This window comes from Haliaeetus albicilla, chromosome 2 (genome assembly GCF_947461875.1).
Source record: "Haliaeetus albicilla chromosome 2, bHalAlb1.1, whole genome shotgun sequence".
Lineage (NCBI taxonomy): Eukaryota > Metazoa > Chordata > Aves > Accipitriformes > Accipitridae > Haliaeetus > Haliaeetus albicilla.
The window spans coordinates 5,943,561-5,965,600 of NC_091484.1; the positions used below are offsets into that span (position 1 = coordinate 5,943,561).

Sequence of the window (22,040 nt, forward strand, 5' to 3'; positions counted from 1 at the left end):
AATGTTTCAGGACAACCAATATATACCTGAATGTACAGGCAGCCATAACCAAAGGAAACAGCTATTCAAACCTTCTATATGCCTTAGTTCTGCTCTGAATCACCACCAGAACCAAACACTTGGTTTCATGTGTGCATGCTACTCTGCATACAGTATGGTAGTGTTTTGTAGACTTTTTTTTTTTTTTTCTGGTAGGCAACAGGTGACCAATTCTTTGAAAATGGTCAAAGAGGTACAGTGACAGTTCCACCAGAAGACACTGATCATTCACATGTTCTCTGAGGTGACCAGAGCACTTACAAGTAAAATTGTTATTTGGAGAGAAACATGGCTTAGGGCTGGGCCTGTAGGGATCTTAACATGGACCTTGCCTTTGGTCTTGCTCTTGTGTTAGTGTATGCAATAAGAGCCTAAGTAATTTGCCCAAGATCCCGTAAGGAGATGTTAGCAGAATCAGAACTATGATTCAGGGGTTATTGAACTATAATTCAGGATTTCCTCTCCTTAAGCTTTCTTTTTTTTTCTGTGCTCCTCCAAATACAGAGTTAAATTATCCAATCTCTTTGGAACTCAGCTTAAAGAAAGAACGTTAATCAAAGACAAACCTCAGGTTCTGGCACAGGTGTTTTGAATGTTTTAATTCATTATCAGATTTGTATAAATAAAGGTCTTACATTTAAGAATTCAAATGCTTAGGTTCAATCTGGTTCTTAATTGTAGTGTCTTAAAAACACTGAAAACATGACCCTTAGCTGACCCATGACTGTCCAAATTGACACCAGAAGGAGCTGTAAACTGGCTTCATTGTGAAATTAATGGAATTCTTTTCTGTGGTAGATACAGGGGAACAAAGAACAGGTTTAAAAAATATCTATTTAGGGAACTGCATCTTAATGGTATCAGAATTGCATAAATACATGCATAGTTCCAGGAATCTTCTAAAAGAGCCTCTGGGCTTTGATTTTTTACACCTGCTTTACTCTGTTAATGTAGTTCACCTAATCCACTAGCCATTCTATATATATATATTATATTGCTACAATATTTGCACATTTATTTTTTAATGACAAAAGGCTCCAACCCTTTTCACATCTGCAGTGAAAGTATTTTCATAGCTAAGGGCCTGCACTGGTAAGCAAAAGCAGCTGACCTCTTGAGCAACACAGATTGCCAGGCCTGGAACACCAGAGAGAAATGTAGGGAGACACTGAAGCATTTCTGAATTGTTTAGTAAATTCTTTGGGGGGGTGAGGGGAGTAATTATAAAAATAAGACAGCTCAATCAAAATGAACTATGGAAATAAAAATGAAAATTCTTTAACTGATCGCAATAGAACAAATAATTCCTGAAAAAGTATGGCAAAATTACCATTCATGAAATGCGTAAACACTCACTAACTTAAGGGAGAGCTGGTTCACACTCTGAGAAACAGCTTTAACAGAAATGATTGGTTAATCAATGTGATTTGTTTTCTAATGGAATATCCATTATAACCAGTAAAAAGGGAACTCTCATCTTCTCTAAGATTATTTCATTGTTTAACATACTGGCCCTTTAGTGTCTAAATGATCGTGTCTATATAGGATTTTAAAATATTCATAGGAAAAATGGAGTTTGAATGTTAAAGACTTCTAATCAACTTATTGTTAAGGGGCTAGAACTTCAGTGCTTGCAAGTCATTACAATTCCGTTTATGTTGATCGAAACATCTGCAGAAGTTTGAGTCAAGGTATCCATTTACTGATGACTGAATGGTAAAGATGTTTAGATGCCTAAAGAAACACAGAGGTGCAGAAGGAGTTTTTAGATGGGCTTACATATCTACCTCATTTCTAAAAGCAGTGCATACAGGAAATGACTAGCAACCTGGTCTGTTATAAAATGGATAAGGATCGTATTGAAATACAATGAGAGAACTAAGCTAGAAGACCTGGATGTGGGGAGGGGTGTTCAACGTGGATACTGGTGTGACTCTAGGCTAAAAGCCAGTAAAAGCCCAAGGATTCAGTGAGGTGTTTTCCACGGCAGAACAAGAGCTGAGACTTGAACCTCATCCCAAACCTCTGTTGAAGCTTAACTGTGCTACTGTCAGCATGGGTCGCTCAGCTACAGAGATACATTTGGAGTACAAATCAAGGCACGCCTGTCTTCTAAAGCACTTCTGAAAGTCTTGGAAGTCAAAATGCTTTTTAAAATATGCTTTTAAACAAAGTTTGGCAAGATACTACTGCAAGGTAAACGGAGTTCAGTATGCTTTGTTTAACTTGCTTAATGTATTTTAAGTCTCTCAATCCTGACATTTCTTTGTAGCAAAAAGCTCTCCAGATCAGGCTGTATGTATATCTTTTCCATTGTAAAACTCTAGTAGTGAAAACAGACGTTGTTTCCAATCTCATCTGTTTACAATTTTGCTTACTATTCCAATAGATTTCAAGCTGTGGATTTAAATATTTAATGTTCATATGGCTAGAATTTGTTCCTTTTCTAACAATAACTTCTAGCTACATTATTCATTCTTACTTATGTTAGCCTGCATTTTACTTTTATCAAGACATACAATTTTGTCTTCTTAAATCACCTTGAACCAAATTGCCATGATCGTCCTCAGCAATCTTTCACATCAGAGTTATTTTTGCCTAGCTGTTCTGAAAACCAACTCCTAAAAGCAACACCTTGAGTATGTGTGAAAGATGCTAGATGCTGCCAGTGGGAACATCTTTCAGGCTTGAGTGCCAGGTATCTAAAGTATTCGGGGTGGATCTGGTAAGAACACATCTCAGAATTGTGGCCACCATTTCTTTTGGTCATTATAAAAAGAGTATTATAGAGCATGTAACATTTGCATGCTTTTCTTGTAGCAAGAGAAATTCTTAAAAGCTCTTTTTGCTTAGTTGTGTTTCATGAGAGAGAAAGGCTTAGATGTCAAACTTGGGGATTTTAAAACCAACTGTCAAAACCATTTTTGTTCAGTCTCTGCTGGCACATCATGCCAGCAGTTTCATCTTTTATTATGCAGAAAAAACAATTCAGTTCTGCTGTATTTAATAAATAGTTGGAGGATACAGTAAATATGATTTACCACATCTTTAAAGCAGGTGAGGAATGATTTAAGTCACAGTTTAGCCAAGAGAAAATTACTTCTGCCTGCATGAAAAAATAACCTTAAAAATGTATCGCCTTCTCCCACTCATGTATCTGGTAGACTTCAGTGTGTTACAAAGAACCCTTACTAAGGGTGAGGATAATTAAATGAATAAATCAGGGTTCTATTTTAATTTGTGTAGATTTCCTTATAAAAATGAAACATCTTGCCTGGTGAAGTCAACTAAAAATCAGCTTCTTTTCCTCCTACATGCCTTATTTTGTCATCCCTATATTGACATAACAGGAGAAGGATCTACAGAAGAACTTGACTCCCAGGTTTTACAAATATCTTATGGTATGTGGGAAGAACTAGAAGCAAAAGAATGGTATCCCCAAAAGTTGGCACAGCAAGCAAGGAGCCATTTACTCTGATGCACAGGAAACGAGACATGAGCTCTGCTCAGGGAATAGTCACCTAACTCTGTAGGAAGGCATAACCCCTTTCACACAGCTTTGACGGCCCTCTTAGACTCTGACATCAAAGCCTATGCCTTTCACAAGGCATAGCCAAGGAGTAAGAGTTGGAGGTGGTGATGGAGACCGTTGTCTTTATGGCACTTAACCATTCTTGCTGATATGTTTACCTGAATGGCTTTGCTGTGACGTTAAGCCCCCTGCTTCTTGTACTTCTTCTGGGAATACAGGGAACAAAATACTGCTTTCCTCTCCGTCACAGCCATTGCATTTGACAACTGCATTCACATCTCTCTTCCTTTTCCTTTGTAGGGTAAAAAACCTGAAATTCTTCCAAACATCCCTTCTACATTGTTTTCTAGACTTTCGATCGTTTATTGTTCTTACTGGTATTAACAACTGAAAAATGAACTTCTACTAATGGGAACTAGAATGAGAGCTATGCAACTCCCAACAGAATTAGAGCAGAGTTGTATATATAAATGGTTTTACATGGAATAGAGTAAGAACCAGACCTAATTTGTTGTTACAAAAGTAAACACAAGTGTCCTCAAAATAATATCCCAGACCAAGAGTAATTCTGCATTACACCTAACTATGCTAATGTTACATGTTGAAAGAACATTTATCTCTAACTTCTGCAAATATTCACTTTATGCTGAATCATGCTGAACTGTATCAGTTGAGGAGGCACTGACAGCCTTGTTAGCACTGGGATGTGCTTGCAATGCCAGGGGAAAAAAAAATAATAATGACTGAAGCTGAAGTCAGTGAACATTGTTCATAAGAAGAACTCACAGTCCAAATGACCATTAACCCCTCGTTTGCCCCAAGATACAAATTAGGCCAGATAAGGGTTACATTTATAGCAAAAGGGACACAAAATTGTAATGTAACTTTTTATGCATAATTATTATCAAAGAGTTTTTTATTATGTTTTCATATTCAATTCTCAAACTGGTAGGAGAACTATCAATCTCTTGAAGAAGGCAAGTTTTTGTATGACCTGGGCATATACATTCGGGGGGGGGGGGGGGGGGGGGGGTTGGAAATTCCAGTTGGTGGTTATAAATGAACATTAAGCATTCTTCATAACAAAGCTTGATTATTTTTTTAAAAACCCAAAACTATACAGTGTCTTTTAAAAATTATGGGAAAATACTATGTGAAGTGTTTTTATACAATAAATAATCTATTTTCTATGAATGTACAAAATCATCTGTACAGCAAGTAAGAAACTGATACAAATGCAGTAACTGAAAGATATATTTAATAACTATAATAATTTATTTATGAAATATATCCACATATATATAAAATATATCATATATATTTTGGCAAAGACCTCCCTTTCTTGTTTCAAACAAAGTCTATTACCATCATTTTAAGCCTATATAACCATTTTTACTGTTAATTTCTTTTCATTTTTCTTTTGGTCTCCATCTTTCTTCTGATAAAATATAATTTAATGTCATTGGGTTGTAGTTTAACCTATGTGCCCCGGGGAAAGTCTGCATGAAGGTCAGTCAAACCAAAAAATATCTGTAATGTCACAAGTAAGGGATTTCCTCTCTTTCTTTTTAAATAGTATAGAACAGGATTTGCAAAAGTTACTCTCTTTCCTAGCTTACTCTTGCATCCTCCTATCAAAAAAAAGTCCATAATTTCTGAAGAAATAATTTACATTGAAAAATGTCCAGGGTTGGATATAATCCTTATTGCCAAGTTTCCAAGTTATTCAGTGATGAAGTTTCAATGAAGAGATAAAAATGTGATTTATAGTACTAGCAAAGATGAATGTATGTACTGGGGATGATAATGTATGTAGGGGCTTAGAATAGCAAATGGTCTAGTACAGTAAGTTACTCTGATTGTATGAAGTTTCATTTGAAGTTCCACAGTCCTACCCTTTCATCTTTAGGAAATTCTTTGGGATGAATAATTGGAGTTCTGTTCATCAACTACAGTGCATCCTTAAATAAGCACTGTAAATGTTTTTGAATGGAACTTTGAAGTGCAGGAATAATTTGTGCCTAAATTAGGTAATCTATTGAATACTCAATGTATACTCTTAACTTGCTATAGTTTATAATAATATTTATATTAGCCATTCATATTTATTCTGCATAGATACTGTCATTTAAACATCTGCCATGAAGTTACAATACGATGATTCAGGCTTGCATACATTAACAAGAGAAATATTTTGCATCTGTTTATTCTTAATGAGAACTCATGTATAGGCAATCTCTCTCTAACTGATCACGTTCTCCAATTACAGTTGCCTGTAGAAAGCTATGGATGGATTCTTCAGACACATAGCACGCAGTAAGTGGAACAGTATGTTTCCATTGTACTTTTTTAAATCTCACAGAAAAATGTTTCCTGAAACTTTATGTCGCCGAAGTTTGGATCTGTCTTTGAATTTTTCTTCAATAGTGATACATTCCTTGCCAGGTTACATGATAAAGATTATCCTTTACTGAGACTCTTGCGAGGGGAGCATGGGAGAAAGCTTCTTCATACAGGTTCACATGCCCTCAAAGTGGCATTGTTGAAATGAAAGTGTTGCATACTGCTGAATTCTCCACTGGCATCAGACTGAAGCGTCAAGTTTGTGCATCTCAAGGGAGAGTTGTAGTTTAAGTTCTTGCTTCTCAGCTTCAGCAAATAAATGTTAAAGCTTCAAAAACAAAACAAAAAACAAACCAAACTGCTTAATTATTCGGAACTAACTCCCTATTACCTGATAGAACTATGGTTTATCTCCCTGATTATGTGTACACAGAGTGAATGCTACGCAGCTGTCTAATTAGCTCTGATCAAATAATCATAGCAATAAATTCAGCTTGGGGACTTCTAATCCAAGTGCTTGCCTTCATAGCTAAAAATTTTGGGGGTGATAACTTTTTTTTAAACTTTTCTTGTTCTCATGGCTGCTTCATTTTACCCAGAACTACAAGTATTTGCTTATCCTGACATCATTTTGCATTTTATATGTAGCAATAGTATTAAGGGTAGATTTGGAACTGGAACTTTTTGAAACTGGCTACTAGGTCACAGTAACCTCTTTATATCTGACATCTAAAGTAGATTTATTTTTCCCTCCAAATACCTTTTCCACAAAGTCTGTTCTGTTTCTTTACCTTGACAATTTAAGTTTTATTGAAGCACTGCACTGGGACATGTAGCCTAAGTTGTTGCAGTGCTAAATGAGCAAAAAGATGATAGACAGGAACAGCCCTTGCCTTAAAAAAAAAAAAAAAAAAAAAAAAAAAAAAAGGGGGGGGGGGGGCCTGTTGCCAAAATATGTATTGGCTTCTAGCCAAAGAATCCAACTTTTGAAGGAGCTATATCAGCATGAGGAAGGTTGTAGTAGTTCTGTGTGTACTAGAAGTTATTTTAAAAAATAAATTAAAAAAAAAAACAAAACCCAAACAAATCATGGTCCAAATACTGCCCTTACTTAGCAGGAAGTGATAATATTCAGTTGAAAGAATTCAGAGTTCTGCAAATACAAAGAAAATTTATGGAAGATTAATATTTCTTCTCAACATTAAACATCTGTAGCATACCTGACTGTTCAGAATCCTCCAAACTCTCTGTGCTACTGAATGAAAGTGTGTTCCTCTTCCCTGCATTGGTCTTTCTCCTCTGTCTTTTTCATTGATCCATGATTTCTGGGGAAGAGAGGTTTTCTAAGTTTGTCACTGTGTTCTCACCAATTACCCTTACAGAGCCATTCATAAAATGACAATGTCATAATCTTCATTAAACTAGATAAAACTTAAAACATTCTAAAAATAATGCAATATTAAGCATGCCCCAACCAGGACAGGAGATCTGCTGTTTCAAAAATACCACATCATAAAAAGTAACAGCAAAAAGAAAATTCAAAGCTGTGCTGTGCTGTACTGGGTCTGGCCTGTTGCCTTCACCCATTAAACTCTCCTGATTGTGACACATGAGTTTTCTTGCTTTGCTCTTCCTATTCACTCCCCTGTCCCACTTAAGGGGGAAGTGAACAAGCAGCTGTGTAAGTGTTTGGCTGCTGGCCAGGGCTAACCCACCACAACCGGAGATGAGAATTTTATTTAAAATCAATATATTTGTTAATCGGGTTCATCTGATACGTGCCACTTGATTAATTTCTCTCCATAAAACAGTCAAATCGTGTAGACGGTTTGCAATATTAAGAAAAGATACTCACCTTCTTCTGTCTTGCATTCTTCTGCAAAACTGCATACACTGTTTGTCATGAGCATCCAAACAAGAACACCGAAATGAAGACTGGAAGGCACTTTGAATCTGGCCTGTAGACCTTTTGCCTCTAAAACTGCCTCTGTAGTTAGACAGCCCATATGGCACAGTCCTCCTGTTGTGAGAATCACAAATGTTGTATATTTTAGGAGCCAACTAAAATTACATTCCATATTTTTTCTGTTTTAGAAAATAGATCTATTGATGCTAAGCAATAAATAGCAGCACAAAAATCTAACCCTATGCTTATGTAAGAAGTTCTCCCTGTAACAGATGACAACTTCTGCTCCATCAACTCAGGCTTTCACAAAGTTATAAAGTAGCAGACAATTAGCTTAAATGGCAGAATTAATTGGCAACTACATTGGCTATCTAAAAAAAACCTGATTACCTAACAGCTGATAAAAATACATCCCCAGGTTATTGCTTATTTTACTGCTTGATCCTTTATTGTGTTGGTTACCCCCCACAACAGTACAAAATTTCTTATGTGCCGTAGCTGGTATGAAGTGACAAAGGAGCTGTGCCGATTTCCACCAGATAAGTCACATCATGTTGTTGTTGTCATTTTCATGATTCAGAGCCTAATTTGCCATTAATTTTATCACTGAGAAATGGAGAAAACTGTCAGCATGATTCATTTACTGCATCATGTTTGGAACGTGACCCATGGAGTTATAAATGTGAGAAACAGCTAGATAATCTTCCTCATATGTATCTACTACTACTTTTCTATGAAAGATCATATTCTGTACCACAGCACACCAGGAAAGAGTAAGAGGTAGTTCTCTTTGTTTCCCTGCAGTCTGGCATGCTTTGTTCCTTCATGGGTTATAGTCAATATTATTATCAGAAAAGGACATGCTTCATCATTGCTTCCTAACATCCCCCAAAAGCACTGGGTAGCTTAGACTGATGTCATAAATTATTCTCCTACAAGTTGTTAAAGAATCTCAATCGATAGCAGATGTACACCACATGGAACTTCTGGAGACCCATAGCAGTTCCTGTGTACCTGAGGGATGGGCTAAGCAACCCACAAATCCACAAACACTAAAAATCTGAAGAGCATCTCATGTTCAAAAGCAAGAGGAGTGGAAGAGAAAAAAAAGGCAGGGGAGAGGAAGTAAGAATAGATCTAGAAGGGTTACAGACAGGGTACAGAACAAAGCCTGAATAATCAGTTTGGAACCACTAACTTCACATAGTTGGACTTCTTTCGCTTGCTTTCATAAAAGCATCATTAGGCTATTAATTAGAAAGCTGTAAATTTTCCAGTTTCCCACACTTAGGATGGGCTGAAAGGTTCAGAAACATTAGTTTCCTAATCTCTGCAATAATTTTGATGTAACATCAGTACTGTTGATGCAAATCATTTATTCAAACCTTTGCACTTATAGTACATATGAGCTTGTAACAGTGCATCTCATCTTCCACAGCGTGAACCAGAGCGTACCTGTCATATATAGATTTATCATAAAATCATACTGAAAGATAGAAAATCACAAGCAGTATTTCTGTGTGTCGGAGACCATGAGATGGTCTTTCTCCAGCACGTTACTTCCTTCATTCTATGGCTATGTCTAGACACTGGGAGAGACCAAGAATATGCGTATTAGTCTTAAAAGACTTTAGGACTTGATTTTGGCCCCCTTCGTAAACAGACATTTTAAAAGCTTTTTGTTGTCTTCAGGATTAGGGATGAGTCCCATTTTATAATTGAAGAGTATTAATAATTCTATACTGCCATCTACTTCACAATAATGAATGCTAAATAGCTAATGTAGGTAAATTCTGACATAAGAAATTGCTGCATGGTCATATTTTTTATACATTCATGGTTTTTATGAAGTAATGGCTGGTATTTAGAGACAGGAACAGGAGGAAGTTCCTGTATTTTTAAGAGTGGCGAACCCTCTGAAAACTGGTAAAATTCTGTTGTTCAACTTCCTGCTCAGATTTAGGCTGAAATGAAAAAGATGAATTTTGCTTGTTCTAGCCAAACGCAAACCCCCTATTTCATGGCAGATAGCTTGCCAAGGGATAAAGCAGCTTTTTACAGCTTTTGCAGACATCATCCCACATTGTGCTAACAAAATATAAAATACTGTGTATGTTATTCTCATTATTTAAAGTGGTTCCTTGTTAAAAAGTCCACTTTTCCAAAATATGATACTGTTTTTTCTTACTCTAATTCTCTATATCAGAATCTCTGCGGGACTGACCTGCAGTTCACCCTGTGTCAGAGGTTCTGCCTGAATAGCCAGAGAAGAAGGGCATGTGTTTTATTCCTTAGTTGCTGCAGTCTGCAAATTAATGGACCAACTAGAATTGTCATCAACTTCAATATTATCTTAATACATCAGTATCTGAACTACAGTGATTGAGGAATGGGCCCATTACCAGTCTGCTGTCTTTCCTAAGAGACAGTAAATTCCAGCAAACAGGCAGGGGTGGAGAACATAGTATAATTACGAGTGATAAGAACCATGAATCACAGCCCTAGGCAAAGGAGGAGACTGATATTTTAGATACTGCTTCTGATCTTTCTAATGAAGTGCCTTACGTTCTATGAAACTAATAATGCTTATAAGAGTATGCTTCATAGCTTGGAAAATGTATTCAAGACCACTTTATTCTCAGTGGTCCAGAAATACATGCCAATGCAACAACATTTTCAACTGTAAGAATTTTAACTAGAACGCCCAAGCAAAAATTTTTATGTAAGCTAATGTGCAGATTTGCCAATCAGAGATGGAAATATAATAATTCTCCCAATATGCCTGGTTTTGATTTCTAATCCAAAAATTCAAACCCAAAACAGATAAATTTCAATAGCAACCCAGAATCTTTCCAGCAGTATTCAGAAAGAATTAAAAGTATAGATGTTTTCTTGCCTGTCAGTTACTCTGATGCAACTCATAAATCACAACATTTAAGCAAATGTTAGCGTGTGTACGGTCATCATTCCAGCAGCTGAAAATGTCAGTATTTCAAGTTAGTTCATGCCTCTTTCTCAGCACTTCGGAAGTGAGAGGAGATGCCGAAGAGATTCAGTTGAACCAGTATCAGAAGCACTTGCCTAGCAGCATGCTTAATCTTAGATTGTTACATGTGATTAACAAATTATTATTATATTTTATGGTGCTGTAATGCTAGGGTTCAAAGTGAGTAAGTAGAATCACAGTTTCTAGATGCTAAATGGGAATTATTGTCAACATGTAATTGTCGCCAAGCATTTGTGTTGCTAGGAAGTCTCTTTGCTTTCCATTTCAGGTGAGGCATCTGTTTTCTTTAGTCAAACCTTGCTGACTTTAGTATACACAGGGCAGTTTGTGTCTCCACAGTGAAGATGAGGAACAGCTGAACTAGGCAGAGGCAGATTTGTTGGCTAGCCATCTGCTAGACTTCTGGGGATCCTGAACCTGCCAGTTCCCTTACACTGTGTTCCTTGCGGTTATGACCAGGTCCCTGGCCAAAGTACTGGCTAAGAGCCATTTACAAACCTTTGGGAAATTTCTATGCAAAACCCACAGATTTTAAAAACGTTTTAACATTTACATTTCACAAGAAATTTTTAATTTCTGACCTTTTAACTCAGTGTGCATAATTTCTTCCTTCAGGAAAACAAAATTCTCCTGATGCAGTGAAATGGGTTTCCACATATTTAAAAGCTAATGCGTACTATGTCCTTTACGCCTTTCTTCTCTACAACGTGGGGAACAAGCAAACCTATGCAATTCTGGATGAGCCTTTCCAAGGTACCACTTTGAATTGGTATCTGTGTGGCAACATACAAACCTGAGATTTATGTGGAAGTGACCCTCTTTTGTAGAGTTCAGTTACCAGTATGATTGCTGCAGCCAGGGAGTGGGTGCATAAAAGTCTGCATGCTCAGTTTTAAAGCACTTTCTAAATTATAGAAGGTCTGAGTTTAAGGAAATAGTTTCTTCTTCAGTATAAGCTATTTGTTCTTTATTCTATATGCAAAAAAAGGAAGATGCTAACACAACTCTCCAGCACCTGGAATTATCCATGTGATGAAATTATGATTAGTCAGTGCAACAGATCTGTTATCTGAAGATAATTCTGCGTATAATATAGAGCAGCACAACGCTAATCAAAGCACAGTGTGCTCTTGTCACTTGAAACATACTTTTGATTTCTGCAATGGAAGGAACATAGCAATCTTTAGGTCAGCCAATGTTTCTCCTAGAATTTTTAAAGAAAAAAGTATAGCTATGCCGATTGGATACACAGATACTGAAATAATCTAGATTATTTCTGTATTTTGTGTCCACAAAACAGTCATATAAGCTCTCCCCCTAAAAGTCAGCTAGCTCTTGAAGCAAGTTTTTGCCATTAAGTTAACAGAGATAGGCATTTATTTGTTGAAAAAGACAAGAAGTACTGAGTAATAATGAAAGAGCCATTTGGAACCAGTGATATCGGTGAAAATTTCCCACAGAAAAAAAATGCCCATTGAATAACTACTACCTTCAAGTCTAACTGGGAAGTATGATTTGCCCAAGTCCTGCTTTCCCTCATTTATACTATAGTGAACATTCAGAATTCAGGCAGAAAAATCCAATTGGTTTATTTTAATTTTTATAACATGTGGCTGAGTTTCTCATGCTGTATTATAATTGACCTATGAGCTGCTATTATTTTCTACTTTCCCAGCCACTTAAACACAGTAGATACCTCCAGGGCACTTGAGAGTTTCAGCCAAAACAAAGGGATGAGGGGGTTGCAGCAATCATCTTAGATGCTGTGATTTCAGCATTCAGCAATATATTTTCTGGCAGACACCCAGGCCAGCAAGGCTCTCAGCAGTCTCCAGTGTTTTCAGACATCTTAAAATGTGTGAGATCCCTGTCAGGACCACTGAGAACAAAGAACATGGAAACGAAGCAAAATTTAACATTCTCCAAGTGAAACAAAATGTCTCCAGAATGAAAGATGCTTGGGGGAAATAACAGATATTTCTGTGTATACTTTCATATAAAGCTATTGCAGTAATATTGTGTAGCTCTGCAGATGAAGAGATCAGTGGCTGCTCTGAAAGTTGGCTCCAACTCTTTCTGTAACAGGCGTACTTTTTAACAGAGTAGTTCACAATAGGTGTACCTCCCATATTATCCCCTCCTTCTCATCATCATCATTTAAGAAGTAAAACATCTTCTTCAAAGAAGTGCCTGACTTCTTGGTCTTCTGTCCTCCTAACAACATGCTCCATTCACAGAAGCTGTACTTTTTCCGAGTAGCTTTTTGCGGTTCAAATTATTTTCAGGGGAAACAAACTTTTATCCTTTATAGCCACACCTTTATTTTCCACATCCTCAATTTAGTAGCAGTGTTGTGTTCCTAGATGCATAATAGGCTACTGTTATCCAAAAAGACATACCTCCATGATCTTACTAGATTTGGTTTAACTTTCACTTTTTTTTTTTTAGTCTTAAACTAGTACTTGCTAATTTGTGAGGACCCCAAGTTAGTTATAGTTAATTAGTTATAGCTAACTTAGGTAATAAGCTAAGGATTGCACACATCTGCTTCATCATGCAGTTTCCCTGACCATGTGAGTTCTTTGATTTCCCTCCTACTGGGACTTCACAGCACCCAAGTTAAGAACTGTGAGAAAATCTGAAGATTTTTTATCACTAGTCGTCCTTCTCCTGTAGCTGTCAAAAGGATGTTACGTATTTTCTGTTTCAAATATGATCAGAAAAATATCTGAGTTGTTGAATGAAAAGCTAGGGTATGTTTCCTGAGGTAAGCAATATGAAGCAAGTGGGGGGCAGGGGCAGTATTTTTCCATTAACACCCCAAATACCCAGAGAGGCGGGGTAGAGCTCACCTGACCTCATAAACTGAGCTCTTGTTTCACAGAAATACCTCTCTCAAAACAACACTGCTCATATCCTTCAGTACCTCATACCAATCCTAATCTGCACCCAGTTTTGTGGCAAGGTATGTGATTGTTAGTTTAAATAAATAAAATCCCATGCAGCATTTTCCGTCTCTGAGGCCCAAACTCCCATTATTCCTTTTTTCTTCCTCTGACTGGCAGGGAGTATTACTAGTAAGTAGGCTGGTTCTAATACAAATACACTGAGGTAAATCCCAAAAGGCAGACCAGCTGGAAAATATGGATGAAAGGAAGAATCAAATTAAGTGTTAAATGGTAGCTTTTTCAAACTAAAATTCAGAGTACTTATTGCTAGCTTCTGAAGCCACCATACCAGTCCACAGAAAGAACACACACTCTAATGCATGTTTCTACCACTCTCCACAGTGTGTATAGTTCAAAATCCACTGCTGGTTTAAAAACAAATAAAACCAAAACCTGGGGGAAAATAAACACATGGTGTTACAATTTAAGACAGATGAAAGTGACTGTGGTTTGACAGCCCTTGAGACTGTTTATTCTTAGAATTAGACCAACATCAGCAGCAATAGTGAAATTTCAAAGCACTGGCTACTAGTGTGTCTCATCCCTGACCCCATCTTCTGCAGGGCCAGCTCCTGCAGTGACATGGGATTTTAGTCTGCAAAGCCAAATCATTTCAAGTCTTTCCAAGAATACTGCTGTTAAAACATCAATACGAGTACTGTAAATAAGCTTTACAGGAGGACTAAGAGGATATAATCTACTTTTAGACTGTGGAGGGCATGCAAGCTGTGCACGTTTCAGACAGTAAAACACTGCAAGTGTGATGATGTAAATATGCAAGAATAACTGTGTTTGAGTAACAGGCCTAAAAATCAAATCAGTTTGTCAGTGATAAAACATAACAATAACAGCAGAAGCCTGTTACTGTGTTCAATAAATCTATTTTAAATACTCTCCATTTAATGTGAAGATTTGTGCAGCTTTTTAACACCAAAGATTCTCCAGTTTTTAGGATTAGAGATATTTACAATCCGTCATTTAAATTTTCATTAAAAAAATGTAATTAAAAAAAAAAAGTTAAAAGGAATTGATGGAGATAAGGAAGATTATCTGCTTTATACCTGGTATTTTTTCTACCAGTGAGTATGACCACAGATTCTACAGCTTTAGTTATTTCAATTGTTACTACCTTGTTAAGATTTTTCTTTTTATCCTTCAATATTCAGGCTACATTAGGACATACAGTGCATATATGTAGTCTAATCTTGGTAACATCCACACATGTAAGACAACTAGATTTCAGTGAACATGTGGATAGTAAAGTCTGCAAAATGCAGGGTAAACTTCATTCAGAAAAATAAAATCAACTCAACAGCAGATTCATTAGTTCACTTTTGGCACTTGGTTCTGATGGTTAACCACGCACACTGTTTAACCGATAGATCAGCTTCCTTATTTGAACTGCCTGGCTTGCAGCCACTGTTTTATCATCATGCCTTTGGCTAGCAGATATTTTCAGTCTGATCTATTAAGATTATAAGGACATGCTTAATTGTTTTGCTGAACAAGAGATCTTTAGCTGTGTGATTTTATCTCCAGTAATATACAGGACATCATCTATACTTAACTAATGCTGAAGATAATCCTCAAAAAATGGGTAACTGTAATACTTTATAATACCACTTAATATCCATAAGGATGAAAAGCATTTTAAATTATGTGGGCTTCCGTTCAATCATCAATGAGATGAATGTAACAAAAAGATGTTATGAAGGAAAAGTTAGCCAGCAGAGCATACAGTTAGAACAAGAGTATCCAACTGGTTGTCTCAAGTCTTCTCTTCTGTAACAACATCCCAGGACATCACTTCCTCTCTGTATATGAGCAAAACTATGAGTGAAGCGATGATAGGGTACAAACTGTTTCCATTCTGAGTTGATTTTCTGATGGTGACCTAAGCCAGTAGTGAGCAAAGATCATTAACTTATAACTGTAGAGAGAGATGATGGTATGTGGTATCAGCTGCTGTTGTCTGTTTAGCTTCTGACAAGTCCTGGACCCCTAACAGACTCCATTTCTCAGCTCTTTCAGGAAAGACCAAAAAAATGAAAGTGTATGAAGAGCCTTTCTCACCCCAACAGGTGGTCACATTAGGTCAGGAGAACAGCTTTCTACCGGGGAACTAGCTGGAGTCAACCTAGTGCTAAATTATGATGGCCACTTAGGAATATCTGACTTGCATATGTTACAGAAACAAATTTCTTCTTTATTAAAGTGACAAAACACCACTTCATTGTAGTGTCACTATGTAACCACACACTGTGAAACACTCACCACATCCTCTACCAATGTATCCCACAGAGCAAAGCAACAGACTACAAGTCAGTGCATGCCCTTGTCCTTCCACTGAGGAAACAGAACACGTGTAAGTACAGAGGATCAGAGCCACAAACACAAAGATGTTGGATCAAATTCTTCCTTTCACTTTGTCCATTCAATTCTACTGATTCAGAAATTCATGTAATTGGCAGACAGAACTCATAGATCATCATGTAAGCTGGTCTTTGTAACATGGTCACAGATTTCATTCAGTTACTCCTCTTGAGCATAATAGCAAATACTGAAATAAGCCATGTCATTTAGAAAAAAAAACCACTTTTGCTTTGATTTAGACACTTCAAGAAATGATTATTTTTGGTGCTTAGTTTGAGTGAGGAAATAACTTTACCATTGTGGATCTACACTAATTCTCCTTTGAAAGCGTCTGGATTATTGCCATAAATTCTCATTATGCTTTTATTTCAGAACTGAAGACTGCTTGAGTATCTGATATTTTGTCCTCATGACAGTATCACCTTCTTATAGCTGTCACCTTTTAATTTTTCACTAATCATTCTGAGAACCTCTAAAGCTTCACGCAGCAACATTAATGTCATTAACTGAACCACATTTTGCTGTCTGACACACAAGCTCAGTTCATACTGAAATATCGGACCCCCTTTGAAGAAGTACAGATCTAGAAGTAGTCTTGCCTGTATTTTCTTCTTTAACTTACAAAATTAAGCATCAGGTTGTGGCTGTATTACATCAGTGGGTACTGTTTAAAAGATAATTCATTCTTTCTTCTTTAAAATATGTCTGTAGCTATAGATCAAGATAAGCATAACTAATCACTTGACAAAAAAACACATTGCAAACTAATTCCTAAGTAATCAATCTTATCAGTGAGAACAATTTACCAGCTTTTAATTATCTTTGTTATGCAACCTTTGTCTACACCATATAATTGCATTATTCTATTCTGACTTACCTGACTTTCTTTAGGTCATCTTCTTTTCTACTTAAGGCTCTCGGTGCTCCCAACATAAAAGACTCACTATGTCAAAATAACACTGGTGCACTTGGTGGTCTGGACTAACAGCAGTGGTTCACGGGCAAGTATAAAGCAATACTCAAGCATGTGCAGACATAATTTCTCATTTAATTGGCAATAGCTGCAGAAAGTCAGAGGCTACATATTCTGCAATTTTATGCTTTTCTACAGCTGTCACCCTGCTGAGCTAAGTGGTTTCTCAGCAAGGATAGAAATAGGCCTTCTATCATCACTCCACCTCCAACAGTTTTAGTAAAAACTTTAACCACTTTTCCAGAAAAGGAGAGGCCATGACCAAGATTTGTTTTGAATATATTACAACAATGCTTAAGGGCATCTTCTGTTGGGAAATGCAAGGGGAAGAAACCAGAGGAGGAGGTAAAGTTTGTCTTTGAAGTATGGAGAAGAGAGTAACCTGGAAACAGAAAACATTAAGGAATTTGTGACAGAAATAAGAAATAATAAAGTGAAGAACATAAGTCAGGGGAAATAAGAAAATAATAAAAAGCAATTATAGTGTTTGATGTAGGAAATAAAACCAAAACATGTGCTAAGTACATAAGCAGGAAAAAGATCAGAATCAGCAGATGTCAGGAAAACATCCCCCACCTTTAACACCATCTTTCTGGCCTCCCATTGTGTATGGTCCTCAAAGTTTCATTTGAGCCAAATTTTTAGTAAATACAAAAACTTTCAACAACATCCATACAACAGCAATGTAAAAGCCCCATCTGTACAAACAGCCAGTCTGTACCGATCCAGTGGTTACTTCCATTTAAAAGAAGCAGCATAACTTTCTTGGGATACTAAATTGCACAAGCAGGCCTGATTTCTTTCATTCACTTCCAGAAGTACCTTTTGACTTACTGTGACATTGTTCCACATAAGACACCAGGCCAGAATTAGCCCCTGTTCATTCAGACGTGTGACATGAAATCTTAATCCTGCTTCTGTTGCACTGAATGTGGTCCAAAATGTCTAATCCCCATATGTGCTTATTTCAGTGATTACCTTTGCCCTCATATACAGAAGCATTCCTAGGAAGAATCCTAGGATTTTTGAGAATCGAGATTGTGTTCTTTTAGCTTAGACGGAGATTTGTACATCTACCTCACCTGTAAACAGATCTTTTCCTTTCATCTCTCACCTTGCTGGCTCAGACCAGGCAAGTCTCAAGAAACAGCTAGAGGAGCAGGACAGCAAAGCAGCCCAGTTCAGACACCTGGCTCTTCCAGCCAAAGTACACCACTCTCTAGACACTGCAGCCAGCCAACTTTGAGAGGACCTCCATTCTCCAATTCTAATGAGCGCTTCAGGTTCCAGAAAATTCAGATCCTACTGGACTAATTCCCCTACTTCCCACCATTATCCACTCACTATTTATCAATGCCAGAGGGCCCCTAGCATCCTGATTAACCTAGTTCCAACAGCGTTATTAGGTTATACAGGTTCATGTCTTTGGAGCACAGTAGCTAAAACATATCATTCTATGTAAATATTTAATATTCAAATTGAATATTAAAATTGAATACATTCAATCGCTTCCACAGAAACATCCAGTCACATGGCATTAAAATTAAGCGTGATAAGAATCAGAACTTCCTAGATGTCACGTCAAATCATTACAGGCTAACCTATACACTGGACAGTGGGGGTAGACTTTACATATCTGAGAGATTTGCTGTTATTTTATGTACAACTGACTTCAGTTAAGAAAACAGAGACGTATAGCCCCAAATGTTTAATATCTGGATTATTATACATACTTCATTGCTCATGCTATAGGTATCATGAAAATGTTATATATCTTTATGCTCTATTTTTTGTTCTTTGGTGATGTTTGCACAAAGCTTCCAGGTAGGAGAAAATTCTCCGCATCACTGAATTAATGCCTACTATATACTTTTCCCACTGGAATAAAAATTATAATTCCTGGAGACTTAAAACAGGATATCCTAAAAAAAAAAAAAAAGGTTGGGGGGGGTAAAATTAGCAGAATTCTGTTTATTCAGTGTGTATGGGAAAAGGAATGTTGTTCCCCTATTTTCACTGCTGAGCTCTGACTTAAATATACTGAGTCATAAATATTTGGCTAAAATAATTCTAAGTAATCCTAGGGTGGATTAGTGCAAGTATGGAACTCAAAGAATTGAGTGACTTGTGTGAATACATGATACTTACAGGTTGGTAGAAGTTCAAAAGACTTGTCATCAGACATGGCCTCTAGCCAGGACACACACATGAATTTACAAATGAAGCACCCTAAACCCCATTTGACTTAATCTATTTTACTGCTACTTTCTAATGTTCTATTCCTTTTGTTATTTTAATCTGATTAAAAGCTTTGCAATTGATTCAAAGGCAGATTCGAGTTAGTACAACTGTTCCAAACTGTAGTCAGTGGAGCACGTGATGGTGTGTATAGAAGTTCACATTCATACAGTCCGAAGATCTTTAATTCTTGAAGTACACCAAAAGAAATCTGGTTTTAGATTCATCCCATCTCCTGATTATTTTTTAAGGAACTGACTGCTGTGGTTGCTACGGGACTGAAACCTATTAGCCTATGAAAACCTTTACAAATCCTTAAGACTGTTTTAGTTACTCAGAGAGACAGGATATATACAGTGGTGTAGGAAAAGGAGGCCTCTAACCTTTAGGATGTAGGCACAGTGTCACTCTTCCTGGATGATTTCTTTTCATTAAGTGCTGTTAGTACCAGACCCTGTTTTTCTGGATAAGTGCTCCACTCCCACTGACCTGTGTGAAACTCAGCATTTCCAATTCATGGGACATGTTTTCAAATACTGTTTTTATTATGAGCTGAAACAAAAACTTGTGTTTGCCATTCCCATAAAACATAGTTGTAAAAGACGTCCTTTTATAACACCTTAAATCTGGTATACTGAGTTTCTCAAAAATTACTATTTTAACGTCAAAGTATTTTTCCACATAAATTTTTATCAAAACCAGCACCGTTGTGTGTGCGCACACACAGACACGCTATTCTTCCTTTCCCAGTGAGCGGTTTATTAGAAACAGATTTCCCCTGCAGAAGAGCTCCTTTTTCCCCCGTGACTAACCTCACTCGGGCGACAGGCAGCACACGCGTCCCCCGCACAGTCACGGTACGCGCGTCCCGCCGTGGCCCCGACGCCCGCCTGTGCGCGGGTACCGGGGACGGCCCGCACTGCGCCGGCTGCGACCGCGGGCGCTCGCCCGAGGCTCCCTTCGCCTCGCCGGCGTCCCTCCGTCCCTCCGCCCGGGCGCAGGCCGGCAGGTGTCAAGGCGGCGAGGGGGCGGCGCGCCCCGCCGCGCTCCGCTCCTCTCCGCTCCCCGGGGGCTCGGGAGGCCCCGCCGGCAGAGCCTGCCCCGGCAGCGGAACCCGGGCTACCTGCCGGGAACGGTGGCCTCCTCGCGTCCCGCCCTGACCCCGGCATGGGGGGGGGCGGCCCCGTCCGGGCTCTCCCTCGGGGGTCCCCCGGGGGCGAACCCTCCCCCCCCGCCCGCCTTCCCCTGCCCGCCAGGGTCGCGCCCTTCGCATCCCGGCCCGCCATTTCGCGTCCCCCCCCGCCCGCCCTCACTCACTCGGGGGTGTTGATCCAGATGATGTCGAGGTGGCAGTAGTAGACGCACTCCTTGTCCTTGTAGGTGTAGCAAGTGCAGCGCCGGGCTCGGCGCCGCAGCCCCCCGCCGTCCACCTTGGCCCTGCCGCCGGCCGGAGCCGCCGCCGCTTCGCTCTCCTCCCGCTCCTTCTGCCCCAGCGCCGCCGAGCGCGGCTCGCCGCCGGCCGGCAGCGGCAGGGAGCGAGGCCGGGGCAGCGCGGACCCTGCACGGCGGGAAGAAGGCAAGAGCGGCGCTCAGCTCCCCCCGCGCCAGCCCAGCGCCCCTGTCCCCCCCTCCCGGGGAGGACCCCCCTCCCCCAGAGCCTTTTGTAACGGGAGCCGAACCAGCACCGGTCCCGGCGAAGTTTCGGGGCTGTTAAAAGCACCGTTATGTTTACATTTACTGCAGCGTGGTGGGGTGCACCCCGTAGCCCCCGCAGGCGGGCGGTGCATCGCTAGGGAGTGTTTTTGGTTCAAACCTACGTACGGCCAAGTGACCCCTTTGGCGTCTAGTTATTTACCACGCATCGGAGTGGGCTATTGCTTACAGCCTTTTGGAAGGAGAAAAAAAAAAACCACCCAAAAACCCAAACAAACAACCAAACCCAGCCTTTCTTTGTGTGCATGCGTGGAAGTGGCAAAGAAAGAAAGAAATTCACGTTACCTGCAGTCGACGTAATTGTAAGTCCAAAGAGGAACAATAAACCCAGCTCCATTAAACCCAAATTGCACGCTCCTTAACTGCAGGCAAAGGTGAACTGCAGGGGCGACTGAACCGTTCCAGGAGGAATCACTTCAGGTTGGAGGCAGGGAATATCCTGGGGCTGGCGGCACACGCTGCTCCCCGGAGTTAGTTCCCACACGGAGGTGTGATTAGTGGGTCTCCCTCGCGGTTCTCTTCCTCCAGCGCAGCCTTAGTCCTGAAGGGGAGAGTGTTGTCAAAAGAAGGGAAGACCCATCGCTTGGCTTTTCCCACACACACCTCCCACCCCACCCCCAAATCTGATCAGAAACCGGAGCTGCTGTTTTCCAGCTGCAGACGCCTCCCACCCGCTGACAGCTGCCAGCCTCCCCCGGGGCCGCGGGCCGGGGGGCGGGCGCGGGCCGCGCTCCCCGCCCCCGGCCGCCCCCCGCTTCCCACCCCGGCAGGTAAAAAGCAGGGATAAAGCAGCACATCCTCCCCGGGAACGGGAGGCGCGGCCTTGTACTTACTGCTAATGCTGGTCCGAGTTCATCGCTCTTAAATGAGGCGATCCTGTCGCGCTGGGTGTAATTCCAAGAGGACAGAGGCTTGCGTGTGCCGTAAAAACGCAGAGTTTTGGCCCAAATCTTGGGAATTGTTTGGGG

The 22,040-nt window shown here is 39.5% G+C and overlaps 1 protein-coding gene across 3 annotated transcripts in view; it reads right to left on the minus strand.

The window, feature by feature from the left end:
* EDN3 (endothelin 3) overlaps window positions 1-21,744 on the minus strand; it is a 35,651-nt gene extending 13,907 nt beyond the window's left edge. For 2 of the 3 annotated variants that reach the window (XM_069804165.1, XM_069804174.1), the window contains exons 1-4: window positions 21,358-21,744; window positions 20,677-20,917; window positions 7,770-7,934; window positions 7,135-7,239 (exon numbers count right to left, since the gene is read on the minus strand). In XM_069804165.1, the coding sequence (XP_069660266.1) occupies window positions 7,167-7,239; window positions 7,770-7,934; window positions 20,677-20,917; window positions 21,358-21,409 (531 nt within the window). In that variant the 5' untranslated portion in view covers window positions 21,410-21,744 and the 3' untranslated portion in view covers window positions 7,135-7,166. Of the gene's footprint in view, window positions 1-4,469; window positions 6,243-7,134; window positions 7,240-7,769; window positions 7,935-20,676; window positions 20,918-21,357 lie in introns of those variants that run through there. The other variant, XM_069804157.1, reaches the window with a different exon arrangement.
* Between the last annotated feature and the right edge of the window lie 296 nt (window positions 21,745-22,040).